Source organism: Botryllus schlosseri, chromosome 15 (genome assembly GCF_051294905.1).
Source record: "Botryllus schlosseri isolate E-star chromosome 15, Bs_hap1, whole genome shotgun sequence".
In the NCBI taxonomy this organism is placed as follows: Eukaryota; Metazoa; Chordata; class Ascidiacea; order Stolidobranchia; family Styelidae; genus Botryllus; species Botryllus schlosseri.
Genome location: NC_137250.1, coordinates 15,267,911 through 15,283,001, shown reverse-complemented (window position 1 = coordinate 15,283,001; position 15,091 = coordinate 15,267,911). Strand labels below are relative to the sequence as shown.

The following is a 15,091-nucleotide window of genomic DNA, read 5'->3' as shown; positions in this document are numbered from 1 at the left end:
AATCTTCAACAATCCATCAATCATCAGATGATATTTTCATCTGCCCAATACACGCACACACACACACACAATGTACAATGCGATATAAACAAAAACACAATGCGATGTAATGGACAGATAGGGGTTGCCGAACGACCAACCAGTTTGGTTCTCTTGAACTGGCATCCACCTTGACCTTGACTTTGACCTTGACCAATGTCCCAGTCTTCTTCGAAGTTATTCTTTCTTCATCGGCCTCTTTAGAAGCTATTTCTTGCTCTTTTTACGTTTTTATCGGGTCTTTTTTATCTGGACTTTCTGTCGCCGTAAAAACATCCAACAGCCCTTTTTTTGACAAATGTTGGTGTTGCACTGTTGCTATTATGCTAATTTTATCTCTTCGTGATACAGCAAGTGGTTAGATGATCCGCAAAGTAATTTATTCGGTTAAATAAAGTTTGGAGAATACTGGAGAATACTGGGTAGGATATAGCGCCAACTTGAAAATAACGAAATCGTAACCGGTATTATAAGCCTACAATACATAAATGTGATCACTGATCAATGATCATGGCCATTCTAAGCTCCGTTTTTTAAGCTGATAACAAATTTTCATCGCCATCTCCGCAATAGCACGTATGTGTTTTGGAATTTATGAAGGAACTATCTAGTCTACGTCTTGATAATGACTAGGCGAGTGACCAATTGACCACTGACGTGTCACGCCAAGCTTTTTTAGTTGCGAGTATTGAAATCCGAGTAGTAGCTTTACAACAAGGAAAATTATTCACCGACTCCAAGATCGCAAATATTTAATTTAACTGGGCGCCAAACAAAACTTTGTTTTATTCTGCGTCATGACGTATATCGAGAGTATTGACCGACTGATGATGACACAGCGCTGGATGCGAAATTTACACTTCACAGAGCCTTCAAAGGTCTGGCTTTGTGTTTTAGGTCAGGGATGTTGACAATGTCAGTATGCTTGTATCCCATGTGAAGAAGTGTTGGGGAAAGGAAGGGCTGAATGAGTGTTTACAATTAAGAGGTGTTGAATTGACTCCTTCAGCTTTATCAAATATTGAATTGTCCATAATCCCAAGTTCAACCTTCAGCAAAGCAATACTTTCAAAGTGGTCATTTGTTTGCTAGAGATATAGCAGATAGTGGTCGCGGTCATTTTCAATACATCACAGCGAGTCATGTAGGAAGATAGGCTCTGGATATCCCACACCCAGCATTAAACTGACTGAAGACTTCTGATCTAAAACTTAGGACGCCAAGAGCGTTATGATGTCTAGGGCCGGGCACAATGATTCGAGTACTCGAATATGAATAGAGTAATAATTTTAATGATTCGAGTCGAGTAGTTAAAGACGATTTTTTCGAGTACTGAAATTATAAGCTTCACACTACTTAAAAGTTAATTTATCAACGAGAATTATAGTTTCGATTCTAATTTTGACCGTTGAAGCCATGAAACCGTGATTGGTGGTATCGTAGCATACGAAACATATAGTACAAAGCTACGAAGGTTACCGGACGTAGCACATTTCCGAAGTCATGATTATCCCACAACATTGTCACCAAGTGGAATGAAATCGGTATGGTTGAAAAAATACCAAATTATCGTTTATGAGATGGATAATAGTCAACATATTCTTTTTGGTGGCATAAACGGTACATAGTTGAACTTTGACGTATTACATTCTGTTATGACGTCATAATGAGTGATACTCGATTACTCGACTCGACTCGAAGCATATTGCGTGATTCAGAATCGAATCACTCAAGTACTCGATTTTGCCCAGCCCTATGATGTCACAGTGGTAGATTAGATTCAATAGACCTACGGTATTATGTCTCATTTTCGATACAAATTTCTTACATTCTGTTTGGTGATCAATGGAAACTAGAACTAGAATAATGCAAAATAAAGGAATATGAACGCATAGGAAAAATCGTGTGAAACAAGCATATTTCACGGCAATGGATTGCATCATAATTTAATGTCGTTCGTAAACGATAAAAAAGAGTTACTAATATTTTCATCCGCCCCTCGCGAGACACATAATGAATTAATGATACACAACGATACAAGACACATACGCAAGGAATTAATCCCTCAGCCATTCCTCCATGCCGAAGTGGACACGTTTTCCAATAATTTCAAAGCTCATAATAGGAATGTATAGATTTCAGATTTCCGACCCATCGAACACTGCATCTCTATCTTGTGATCAGATTCGCCCATGCGTTATGCATGACGTGTTGATCAGGGTTCAGAGCGAGTCATGTCGGATAACCCGTAATCGTTCCCTGGCGCATTTTTGATTTCTTCAAAAGTCCAGGCATATTTCACGTCGCGCATCTTGTTTTTCATCACATTTCGGTCCCGAGGGATTTTACATTTCAGGGTGTTATAGATCACGCGTCGTTGCAAACTGTCAGTAGGAATCGCGCTTCGGTAATTGTTCGTGCCAATAATATTAGGAACACTTCAAGCACCGGTGAACGCTCTGTGTAATTGTGTTCCTTTGAATCATATATGTACGAATTAATTCGGGCACGTTTGCGGGTCACATTTCAAGAGGAGTATAAATATTATGGAACATGTATGCAATTAGTTTAAGCAATTAAGAGAAATGAGGTCTCAGATAAGGGCATATGCTGGTTAAACGCATGGGATATGAGCGGGAGCACTGAGCAGATGAGTACATATTACACGCCAGTACGTTTAGAAATGACATTTGACAAGTCAGAAAACATGTGACGCACCGCGCATTGCTAAATTTCCCCAATATATTTTTAAACTGATGGGAAGGGAGTAAAGAGAGAGAGAGAGTCTTTATTTTCATCAAACCAAAATACATAACATACGGCAGTAGTGGTGGTGGTACAGAAAATATGCATGCACAGTATTCGGTATAAGATAGGAATGATCGATAAGACCGTGAAGGTCATCTAGTCTGATCACACCAGCATCAAACAGGTACACTTGACTCTAAACAGTCTGGCTGTAAAAAATGTTGCAGTAGTTAAAAAAAAAATAGAAGAAAAATTAAACGCTGTAAAAAATGTTACAGTATAGTTAAAAAAAAAATAGAAGAAAAATTAAACGATGGTAGCAAATGATCAATGAAGTAATGTCTGGGCGAAGAGTACTGCTATGAATATTTGAGCGAATGTATTACTGTATTATGATTTCTGCGATATATAATGAGTAGGTGGATATTGGGTAGCAAAATTTATCTCTAATTCATTTAAAATCTTGAACCATCTTTTACGGCAGCCGCAGACGTAGGTCTATATGAGTACCGAGAATATCATGGTTAGTGATTTGTACACCTCTGCATGTGTGAGTTGGTCGTTGCCTTGTTTTATGGTCTTTTATCATGTCTAAGTGCCGATAAAACTACATTTATTATTGTTTAACATTATAGTAATCACAATAGAATGAATAATAGCTTGATAAACTTATCCGCACCGACCACTCCATTTGATGGATTTGAAACTCGTCATTTTGGCTACAGAGCGACGATATCAACAAGTCAAATCATTGTAACATCGCTTCAAGGACTCGCAGTTTTCGCCAACGCAATACTTTTTGCTACACTTGTTACTTACGAAATCCGCCACAATGAAAAGCGGTGTCTTCAGACTTTGGCGCGAAAAACAATACTTTTAATCGGTAGAGATGACTACGTGGACTCCGGAAAACTCCTTCGTTGCGTATGCATAATTGGCGCGTTGTTGTGCCTATTTTCCTCTGTCAATAGCCTGACTTTCTACACATTGGGTTACGAAACTGACGAAGGATGTACGGTTGTGCAGATACTTACTGGTAAGTCTTTGTCTTCTGTATCTTCGCTGTCGTAGTCAGTTGATCAAAAATAATGTTTTGTTGGTCCTTTTTTGTGCACCAGCACAGTGGGTGATAGGTAGGCTACAAAGTAGGCCTAATTACAAATAAATTAATTGGAAGGACAAACGGCATACCAAACGGATATTATTGTAAAGTAGTGACTTCTAAACGTCCAACTGATCAATGCCTGATCCTAATTATGCATTTATTGCTAATACATATAGCCAGACACCTGGCGAAGACATAGGATGAAAATTTGAGGCGGGTAAATGAAATGTCTACAAGGACATGACGTCGCATCACTTGTGAATTATAACAACCATCTCACACCCTTAAATTATGTTACTGTTACTGCACTTGCGTTCGTGAAGGGAGAAAATGTCCGAGACGAGTAGCCTATACGCTGAAAAAATGATAATTCTGGAATTTTATTCACTTCAACGTCCATGGTTGTAATTGATTGAAAAGGTACCCACAATGATATAAATCAGAGGTTCTCAACCTGTTCGACTGTTCGTATTCGCTGGGCCCCTTTTGGATCGTCACGGACTCTCGCGCACCCTTTAAATAAGTTTTAGTTCCAATATTGCCCAATCATGGTGCAACCGCCATCCGTAGGCCCCGCGCCATCTGTCTTGTGCAAATATTAGCTGTAAGCTAGTGATACCCAGCAGCATTAACACCATGATTGAAAATAACATCATGGTATATGTAAAAGTTGTGTATGCTTTTATTATTTCAACGAGAATTTTGCAGCTGCATTTCTTGAAATACGTGGTCGTGTCTTGAAAATCCGCGTCTTCGATTGGATGAACGAGATCCGGAAATCCAGTTCCACAAGGATAGGTGGAGCCGTGGAGGCTAATAGTATAAAAACGCGTGAAGCTTCCGATAACACCTTTTTATTTGATCGCAACGTATATGGCACCAACATTTAGAAACGGATTTTATAATGAACATATCACGTCCAGTCAGCAGTGCTGCAGATCGAGTTCTTCTGGAACAGTGGTTATGTTTATCAAAGGAAAAATGGATACCGCGGCGAGGTTTTAAGCCCATTATGGCAGATTAGGAAAAATCATCATGGATTTCTATTTCAGGCGACTGCCTGAAGTTTAATTAGTTATCAAGCGAAAATATCTCATGACTTCCCTAGCGCAGAACATTACAAATGAGGTCATCAATCGTGTTGAAAATTTAGAGGTCTCGCGGAAACTCAGAAAGTGTTTTACGGATCCCCGGTTTAGAACCATTGAAATAGATCCATATTTCGGATTTCACTCGATGTATTGACGATATTTTGGGACATGTCCGGCAAAGCATACTATAATACAAAAATTATAGCAGATGAAATTGAAATGGGATAGATGCATCTTTTAACAGCTCATTTCAAGTTGCACAACATCATTTTTGATATGCAGCTATTTTATTTATTGCCCGAATGGATTACGTGCTGTTGATTGAAATTTAGGAAGATTTTGCGAAGCGCAGAAACTCCATTGTAAAATTTATATCGAAAAATCATCATATACTGATTGTGAGTCTTCGACGCTGACATGTTGACAGTCAAATCAATAATCCGTTGAAATATACCCAGCACATATAACGCTACAAAATATGTTGAATACCGGTCAGTATTATTATATTACTGCTTACATCGAAATCTAGTATAACCAAACCATTGCGCTTGATTATAAAACAGTTATCGTAAACTTAAACAGTGGCACCTTAACTTTGATAAATTGTCTACTGCATTTATACTGATGGAACTCGCAGACAGATAAATCTATTCATGCATCAAGTGCTGGTTGCGTGGAATATCAATCATGCTTGCAGAACTATATCCTTGATTGAAATACTGAAACTTCTACCATTTATAGTAGAACGGGGCATGGATAATCCATGGACTGGATATCCGGTGGATTCTTATGTTTTTGGTCGGAGCCGGATCGGAGTCCGATTCGTACTTTTTCTGATTGGAAGTCTATAAGTAGGATTTCGCAAGATAGGCTACTTGGTGGATATTGTCAGGACTTTGTTATGTTTAGCTGGAGCCGGAATCGTAGTTTTTCTGATACGGCCGGAGCCGGATCGGAGCCGAATTCCATTTTGAATATACAGAATCGGAGTCGGACTGGGGAATTCGTCGACCTGCCTCGCACTGCCATATAGGACCTTATGTTATCTGATCGAAATCTATTAAAACCTGTCCATGATAATACGGTGCCGTCCAAGATATAAATTTTGCTTAGGGAATTTGTCACAGACTCAAAACAAATCCTGCATTTCTGTTAGTCCTAAGTTAGCAAATGACACAATATGAATAGGGCCTATATCACATAATTTTGAAAATTCTTTAAATTTCCGTATATAGTTTCAATCACACATTCTGCAGGTTTTCGGGACAATGTAAGATTGTACGTAGCCTACGCCCATCACATGCTGCAAGTGTAATGTAAAACTTTAGATGTATTAACGTTAATATCGACAGGTAAATAATCGGTAAATGTTTTATCATGAAGGCCTAAGCCTTAAACAAAATTTCCTTATGGATTATTGGATATATATCTCCATACCAATTATTACTTTCACTCTGGCCTTTACGCTCAAGAATAAATGCAATCTCATTGAAGTCTAGGTGAACTGCGCAGTGTGCACGCTAGAATTCCAAAGCAACCTCATATTCTACAAACAACAACAACAACAACCTCATATTCAGGATTGATTATTCCACATAACTTCGCCTGCTGCAGGTTATCCACGCAGTAATAGCTGATTTTATACGAGATTTCTTCAATTTTACCATTGTTGGGATGATTCGAGTCATGACTTGACTCGAGTTAGACTCGAGTCACCTTTTCGTATGACTTGACTCGAGTCACTTTGCAAAAAATGACTTGACTTGACGTTTCAGAATTGCGGATTGACTCATGACTCGAAGCAAAATTTACGAGTCAATTTCAAGTCACCAAGTAATCGATACTGTATCTTGTTAACAATCCGCTGGTGTAAGTAACCTTTGGGAGCAAACTATCTCTCAATGAATGTCCGTTTGTCTGAGCCTCCATTTTACTTGCCCTACAGCTTACGGCTTACGGCTTACAGTTTACGTTGTCGTAAACTAGTAGTCAAGTAATATACTAGCAATGCATCTCTGTTCTATACAATGCTCTTCTCACGTTAACCAACCCCCTTGTATGATTTAAATCGAATGAATATCGCTCATACGTTTATATTTGTAAACGGTATCATGGATATGTACGTGGGTGGGGTATTGCACCATATCATTTTTCAACTTTCTGAGGTTTTGTATTTTATCCTGTATTTTGGCTGATAATCATAGACTGGAGCTATGCTGCAACCTGCGTAGTTTAGCAGTACTACGATATGCGTGAGCGATACGGCGCCCTTTTGTGTAACTCTTTACTCGTTCCTCGATTCAGAAGAAATGGGCACTCCATCAATATTTAAAACAGTTAGCAAAATGCAACGACTTTGAATAATGTCCCATACTTTGAAAATGCAACTTGACTTGACTAGTGACTTGGCTCGTGACTTGATTTGACTTGACTCGAGTCAAAAAGTGCAATGACTCGAGATGACTTGTGTCTCGAAGGTATAGTGACTTGATCCCAACGCGGAATTTAACCTGAATGTAACATATTTCAGTTTCCCTGTACATTGGATCGGACTCAGTGGTTTACATGTTTTTATGGATTCGGCAAAGCGTCACATGTCGAAGGTATCTACTGCGGAGTCGAATATTGTACACATTTTTATCGGTGCTGAAATGGATAGTTCTCTCTGTCGTCATTGCGTTAGCTGTGGCTATGAACTGTAAGTGTAGCGAATCAAAATGTTGAGATACACAAACTTCGCCGGGTTCCAGTTATGTATTTAGCTCCACTCACGGACTAGGCTACAAATCGGAGCTATAGAACAATTTTGACTTGATTATCTATACATTAGGCTGCCTATATTTAGAAACTTCCAGCCAATGGTTGCGATTTTGTGATGGTTATCGGCACTGCGACTATATCTGTCTTATTCATCATAAACAACTCATTTTTTACTATTTCACAAATGAACCGACATGATATAAATACGCGTCCAGCCGTTCACTCCCAACGCTTTGATGCGATACTCAGCGCCAAGTTTGATTGATTAATATCGAAGTATGCGGGGCGCAAGGTGGTTTATTTTGGATCTTTTGTCTGAAACTTCCAATTCCCAAAACACTCTCAAAGATCATAACACATTGGGAGCAAAACAATCAGTCATCATAAATCCGATCAATATTTTCCTGTATAGACCTACGAATTTTTCGACGAATCTGTTGTTACAGCTATGTATGATCACCCCAATTTAATTCACTATAGAATAATATAGTTTGTGCCACTTTTAGAATCAACTGTGCATTGATAATTGTGTCAGTTTCAAATGCTCCAAGAAACGCAATGTTATGACGAGATATAGAAATATGTCAAAGTGAGTTGGTACAGTCTATCAATCAATCAGTCAATCATCCACCTTGGCGTTGGCTTCATACATCTAAATTAGGCATTAGCAAAGCAACAAATGAAAAATTCGAAAAGATAGCATAAAATATGCATTAGTCAAGCAATGAAGTTGAAAAGGCATGTTTCAACACGACGTGCGGTCAAAGTTGATGTGCCTATATGATATGCCAAACTTATCTGAAACTCTGAAACGTAGGCAATGGAGAATGTAAGTTACCTGTCTTCATGACAGAGATGAGCGGATTTGAAATTTCTATGTCCTAATCCAATCCAAATCCGAACCTTCAAATCCAAATCCAAATCTTAATCCAGAACTTTTTCATATTCAAGTCCATGTCCAATCCTAATCCGATTCCAACCGGAAATTCAGAAATAAATACCAATTTATGCAATGGAGGGATTCGAAAATTTTCTTTCACAACCAACGATTCACTTGATTCAAAATAACTTAGTAACCATAAGTACATTAATACCTGATCTGAATAAAGTTTGTCGCCATTCGCCACATGACATTTCAATCTCCCAGAAAATAGGTAAATCCAGTCCAAATCCTAATCCGTTCAGAAAAAAATGTCTAATCCAAATCCAATCGAAATCCGACAAAATTTCACAAATCCTGTTTTTTCAAAACCTAATCCTAATCCATGCTCATCTCTGCTTCATGACGACATCATCATCACGATCAACTGACTATATACTGTATAATGTAGGGGTACATCGTATATTTCTATATGGCGCTGTCTCCTACTCCTAGTCTCCTACCCGGAACGTATAGCCTTTGCATATACTTTTTAAGTCTTGTTGAGTTTTTGAGAAACGGACCTGTTTTAGAAAATTGCGGTTAATATGTTAGATGACAACACTACCTACAATCCTACACCTTTCGTTATTTCAGGTTTTCTCGTGTTATATGAAAGGCAATACTACAACGAAGCCACGGATTCATGTGAAAGACACTCGGGCAAAACTCACAACATGATAACTTATCTTTGGACAGCCGGGAGTGTGGCCTTACATGTTTTACTGTTCCTTCTTTTCGCGTTACCACTGATGTTGAAATTCTCTAGGAAACGGCCGACCCATCAGAATCAAAATATCCGAATCAGAAAAGAGAGTATAGCACGGCAATTCGACACCAATAAAATGCAAATTTCAGCAATCGTACAACGCTGCGTTTTGATCGCGATATCATGTGTTGTTACGGATGTGACGACGATGTTGATAGCTGAATTTGTATTAGATAATCCCGATTATAAACAAGTCCGTGCCCTTCTGTACAACATAAATATCACCTATAATCTCGTCATTGTTATTACGAGTTTTAAAGAATGGAAAATAATGATGTCATTCGGAGTTGCAAAGAAGAAAGAAAAAATGCCGATTACTTCTCACGACACCGGCGTAGTCTGACGACTATATAGGCCTACTCAAGCTTGGAGAGAACCATGAAACACGCTGTACAAACGCGGGACAGTGAATAGAAACTCGAAACTCGGAACTCGAAACTCGACTTTCACAATATTATTAGGGATGGCCAAAATTGAGTAGGACTACCTGAATGATTCCGAATCACGGATTATGCTTCGAACCGAGTCGAGTATCACTCATTATGACGTCATAACAGTATATACTGTATATACTGTTCCAATATGTACTCTTATGTCACCACAAAGAATATAATACCTGTTTTACATCACATCAAAGATACTTTGGGATTTTTTTCGACCATACCGATTTCATTGCAATTTGTGACAATGTTGAGAGATGAGGTACTTCGGAAATGTGTTATTCCCAGAAACGTTCGTAGCTTTGTACTATATGTTTCGTACGCAACAATACGGCCGATCCAGCTATCATGGCTTCCACAGTGGAAAATAGTATCGAATCTACAATTCTCGTGGATAAATTAACTTTCAGTGGCGAGGAGCGTATGATTTCACTACTCGAAAAGATCGTCATTAACTACTCGACTCGAATCATTAAAATTAATACTCGATTCAGATTCGAGTATTCGAATCATTGTGCCCAGCCCTAAATATTATATGTTCTTTCAGTTTCTCATCCTAGAGAATATATATGTTCGAAATGCGTGGTGACTACGAAATCATCCACGTATATCTTGTCTCCCCGGTTGCATTTATATTGAGTATTGATATTACCACCAAGTGTCTATGAGTACGGTCAATGTGTCGATTTTTGTCTGAACGCCTGGGGATGAGGTCTACAATAAAGACTGAGAGCAACTGTCTTACATGAATACATGATATTGTACGGACAATTTCTTAAGAATATTCGATTGAGCAAATAACATGGAATAATGAAGCTGATATGGTTCTTTGAGGAGACGAACAACAAATTTGAAATCGGCATCTCGAGTCCCGACTCCCGACCAATAATTCCGCTTCTGATTCCAAATCGATATGTCGACGCTTTGAGGCCAGGGATCAATGGATAACCTAATCACCGTGTTATATTCGAGGAACCTGAAATGATTTCGCCAGTCACCTAACACTCGAAAGTGCAATCACAGCTGTCTGAAATAGAGTATAATTAATTGGTTTCATGTAGGGTTACCATACATCCTCTTTTTGACTTCTATGAAAGTGTCCTCGGAGGACGCCCTTTTGTCCTCTTTTTTTGAGATTTTGTCCTCTTTTTTGAGAATGTAGGTCATATTTATAGCAAAAATTAATAGAACTGATATTAATCGAAAGCTAGTGCCGCACTGATTCCGACAATACAAATTAAAATTTTGTCAGAGCAATGGAACCACCTCAAAACAGCCCTCAAAGTCTGAAAATCGGTATTGTTCTGAACAATTGCCTGAGGGAATATACATGTACTTTACAACCTTTTTGAGCTTTTTTGTAAAATAAATTTCATTCGCACAAACTAACCGAAAATTGTTATACAAAAAGAACGCGCACACCACAATTCTTTACCCAACACAGCTCTGCAAAACATGTTTGACGCACGCGATTTCAAATTATGGTGAATTAAATTCCTCTGCGTGTCGCAGTTGTACTACTGTAACTACTGTCTGCTCAGATTGCAAGAACGGGACTATTCCGTGCCGACAACGGAGTATATCCATATCGAAAGGTTTGGCCATCCAGCATCGGTCATTTTTGGGGCAAGGTTCTGTCGCCGCTTATGATTTTGAGACCGCATTTTATCAGCGGTTTGTTGGCCAAAACTTTACGTGTTCGTGTGCCCCGACGCAAAAGTGGTTGACCTCGAATTGAGTGAATCTCATAAGCCTGAAATCGCTCGTTGCTCACCCCTACACTAGTTCACCGTAACGGTCTTCAACCATGTTTTCCAGTCGGACAAATCATATCTTGAATTCTCATGATAAAGCCATATTTTCGGCGTGTCTCGCTTATTGGCTACAGTTCCCAACACAGTGACCTTAGATATGTAAAAACTATCGCAGGATTTTTTGCAATAAATTCCACAAACATTTCATAGCCTACATATTAACAAACAGCTCTGGCACCGTGTCGACCCTAAATTATACACTTTGCGGTCCATACTTTAGTAAACCTTGAAGGGGTAAAAATCTGCGTTACGGTAACTTGAAAATGGGAGTCTGTAATGATGCTATTTACTACTATCCTCGTGCCTCGCGCTAATCGATCAGTTATTACGAAAATAGGATGATTGTTTAGCGAATGAATGCAGAAAGTCAATTTGACGTCATTTTTTCAGCGTGTCGCAGGCTCAGAGAGGCTGATATACTGTATGCATTCCACTACATCGGCTTCCAAACCAGGCATTTGGTTGTGTAATAATGATAGTGCGAAAATATTAATTCACTACGCTTGTGAGAGCTACGATTAGTGCTGCGTCGATTTTACAATGACGTCCCAGCTACAACAGTTACACTGCTATTGAATTTCCTATTAGGTTTATTTGAATTGTTCCAGAGAAATTATTATTCACGATTTTCATTCGCACTCATCCGGATTTTTCATTCGCACTGCATTTTTTTCATTCGCACAAGTGCGAACCGTCATACAGGTTGAAAAGCACTGAATAGACCGTTGTTATGTTCATTGCATTGCAGCGCGGCCATAGTTGTAAAAATGCCGATTTCCAGACTTTAAGGGTTGTTTTGGCGTGGTTCCGTTGCCCTGACAAGATTTTAATTTATATTTTCGGAATCAGTGCGACACTAGCTTTCGATTAAGACAAAGTGTATTCAATTCCAGCGCTCGGGTCGCCACTCGCCACCTATAGCACTACTAATTACGGTACATTTAGACTGCTCACAGTGCTCAGAAATAGGAGAAACTGCTTGCCCATGCAAGCGTAACCATCGAGAGTTGCGTATCTATCTGTAGGTTAGTTCCATAGGTGGCAGAGATGAGCATGGATTAGGATTAGGTTTTGAAAAAACAGGATTTGTGAAATTTTGTCGGATTTGGATTGGATTTGGATTATACATTTTTTTCAGAACGGATTAGGATTGGATTTACCTATTTTCTGAGAGATTGAAATGTCGTGTGGCGACAAACTTTCTTCAGATCGTTATTAATGTAATTATGGTTACTATGTAATCTTGAATCAAGTGAATCGTTGGTTGTGAAAGAAAATTTTCGAATCCCTCCATTGCATAAATTAGTATTTTTTCTGAATTTCCTGTTGGAATCGGATTAGGATTGGACATGGACTTAAATATGAAAAAGTTATGGATTCGGATTGGATTTGAAGGTTCGGATTTGGATTGGATTAGGACATAGAAATTTCAAATCCGCTCATCTCTGATAGGTGGACCAGGGATTTCTAAAACTTAGATATCCCTGGGTGGACACAAGCAAATCTCACGGTGCACTGCGATTGGTTAACGTCATTTTTTCCATTTGGCGATAGGCAATTTTACGGTAACTTTTCACCGGCTTGCCGAGCGCGAAAACTGGTATCAATGAAAGCTACCGCGGTACTGATTGCATAAATATCAATTTTATTCTACTCGTGGTCCTGGAACCCCCCAAATTCAGCCTCGAATGTAACATTGTTCGGGAGTTTGGTGTTGTGACGCAACAATTCTGTCTGGAAGCAGGAGGGGAGCAGCGTAAACCGCAAGAGTACCGGCCATTGTTGCGCAAGCGCTTGGGCAATTGGGCATTCACAAGGGTTACCATACGTCCGGCGGGTATTTCGGAGTGAAAAACGGTGATTTTTAGCTCTGAGCGAAAAGTTGACCTTTTTTTTTTTAGTCATCCACCCAGCAATGTGGAGTGAAAAACGGTATTTGAGCTCTGAGCGGAAAGATGACCTTTTTTTTAGTCAACCGGTCACACAGTGGGAAAAATTCACCGATTTTTGAGAATTCTTCTCTGGTTTTGCAAGTCTCAATTTTCTGAAAAAGTGTCCTCATTTTAGATTTCCAAAATATGGTAAGCCTAGCATTCACACTCTCGTGCGCGATTGCTTCTGCGCGGCGCCATATTATTCCAGACGGGGTTGTTGCGTCACAATACCAAACCCGTTATAACGCAAAATTCGAGGCTAATTTTTGGTGGTTGCAGGACCACGAGGAGAATAAGTTAGGTATCGCAATCAAGACCGTGGTTCGTGGAAGCTTTCAATTGATACCGATTCTATCAATTTTCGCGCTTAGCAAGCCGCTCAAAAATTACTGTGAAATTGCCTTTAGCCAAATGGAAAATGTGACTAAACCAATCGCAGTGACTTTTGAGTGAAATTTTCTTGTGTCCACAGCATTGTAGGACGCTATCACGATATGCTATGATGCTACTTTTGATTTTTAACTACAACTTCTGGCCAAGGTGGATGCTTGAGTGAAAGACTGAGCCAAGTCATTTCTACTCTTTCCTATCTTGTCATTTTATCGCAATCTTACCAAGTTTTGAAACGATGAAATTTATTACAAACTGAACTGGCTCTTGCACAAAATGAACTGCGTATCAATACTATAGTTTTCAAAAAACTATATCATTAAAACATGATTTTCACACACAAAAACGAAATAACGAATATTTACTACAACAAATCAGTTCAGCTGTTGCCTTTTCGCGACAAGTTCAGAAATGCGCGGTTGGACATTGGTAAGTGCCAATCTCAAGTCATCTTTGCTAGCACGTCTGTTATTCGTTCTGATCTCCAGCATCCTTGAAAATGAACGCTTGCAAAGATCCGTTGCTGCAAACGGCAGTAAAATCTCCAGAGCTTTTTTAGCAATAGCAGGGTAAGTCGCCAATTGTTGAGACCAAAACGTTGAGAGCGTTGTTGTTCTAAAGAACTGCTGTTGAACCTGGCTCTGCTGCATTTCAATGATTTCATCGAGGTATTTATCATTGACATCTGCCGCCTCAATACTATACGTGAACGGCTGTCTCACCCATGGTGGATACGACTCTCCTGTGGGGTAGTATCCGTCGAGAGACCTTGAAAGCTCATCTAAGTGTGTGGCAATTGCTTGCTTCAGTTCGACAGATACAGAAATGTCTCCAATTGCACATACATCTTCAATCTTATTTACACATTCGTCCAACAGGGGAAAGTTCACAAAGTTATCTTTATTTGTTTTTCGTTTCCATAACTGTAGCTTTTTTTGAAAAGCCTTCAGCTTTTCTTCCGCTTCGATGACGTTGACTTCCCCTCCCTGCATCTGTTGATTGAGATAATCGAGAGCCTCGAAGATATCAGCCATGTACGCTAAAACGAGGAGAAACTCCGTATCATCGAAGAAATCTGCACA

At 39.2% G+C, this 15,091-nt stretch overlaps 1 protein-coding gene across 2 annotated transcripts; it reads left to right on the top strand.

The window, feature by feature from the left end:
- The first annotated feature begins 1,415 nt into the window (after window positions 1-1,415).
- LOC145457318 (uncharacterized) lies at window positions 1,416-10,691 on the top strand. Of its 2 annotated transcripts, none has more exons than XM_080335517.1 (3): window positions 1,416-3,823; window positions 7,514-7,586; window positions 9,260-9,327. In XM_080335517.1, exons 1-3 carry the CDS (start codon window positions 3,436-3,438, stop codon window positions 9,276-9,278), a joined length of 480 nt encoding a protein of 159 aa, XP_080191643.1. In that variant the 5' UTR covers window positions 1,416-3,435; the 3' UTR covers window positions 9,279-9,327. The 2 variants fall into 2 exon arrangements, with proteins under 2 accessions (XP_080191643.1, XP_080191642.1); XM_080335516.1 differs by having other exon boundaries at window positions 1,427-3,823; window positions 7,514-7,681; window positions 9,260-10,691.
- The last annotated feature ends 4,400 nt before the right edge of the window (window positions 10,692-15,091 follow it).

What these genes read in the sequence shown, in the direction of transcription:
- LOC145457318 (XM_080335516.1), top strand. Translation starts at nt 3,436, where the DNA reads ATGAATAATAGCTTGATAAACTTATCCGCACCGACCACTCCATTTGAT. An exon ending in GGTTGTGCAGATACTTACTG is followed by an intron (nt 3,824 to 7,513) that starts GTAAGTCTTTGT and finishes AACATATTTCAG; the next exon opens with TTTCCCTGTACATTGGATCG. An exon ending in GTTAGCTGTGGCTATGAACT is followed by an intron (nt 7,682 to 9,259) that starts GTAAGTGTAGCG and finishes TCGTTATTTCAG; the next exon opens with GTTTTCTCGTGTTATATGAA.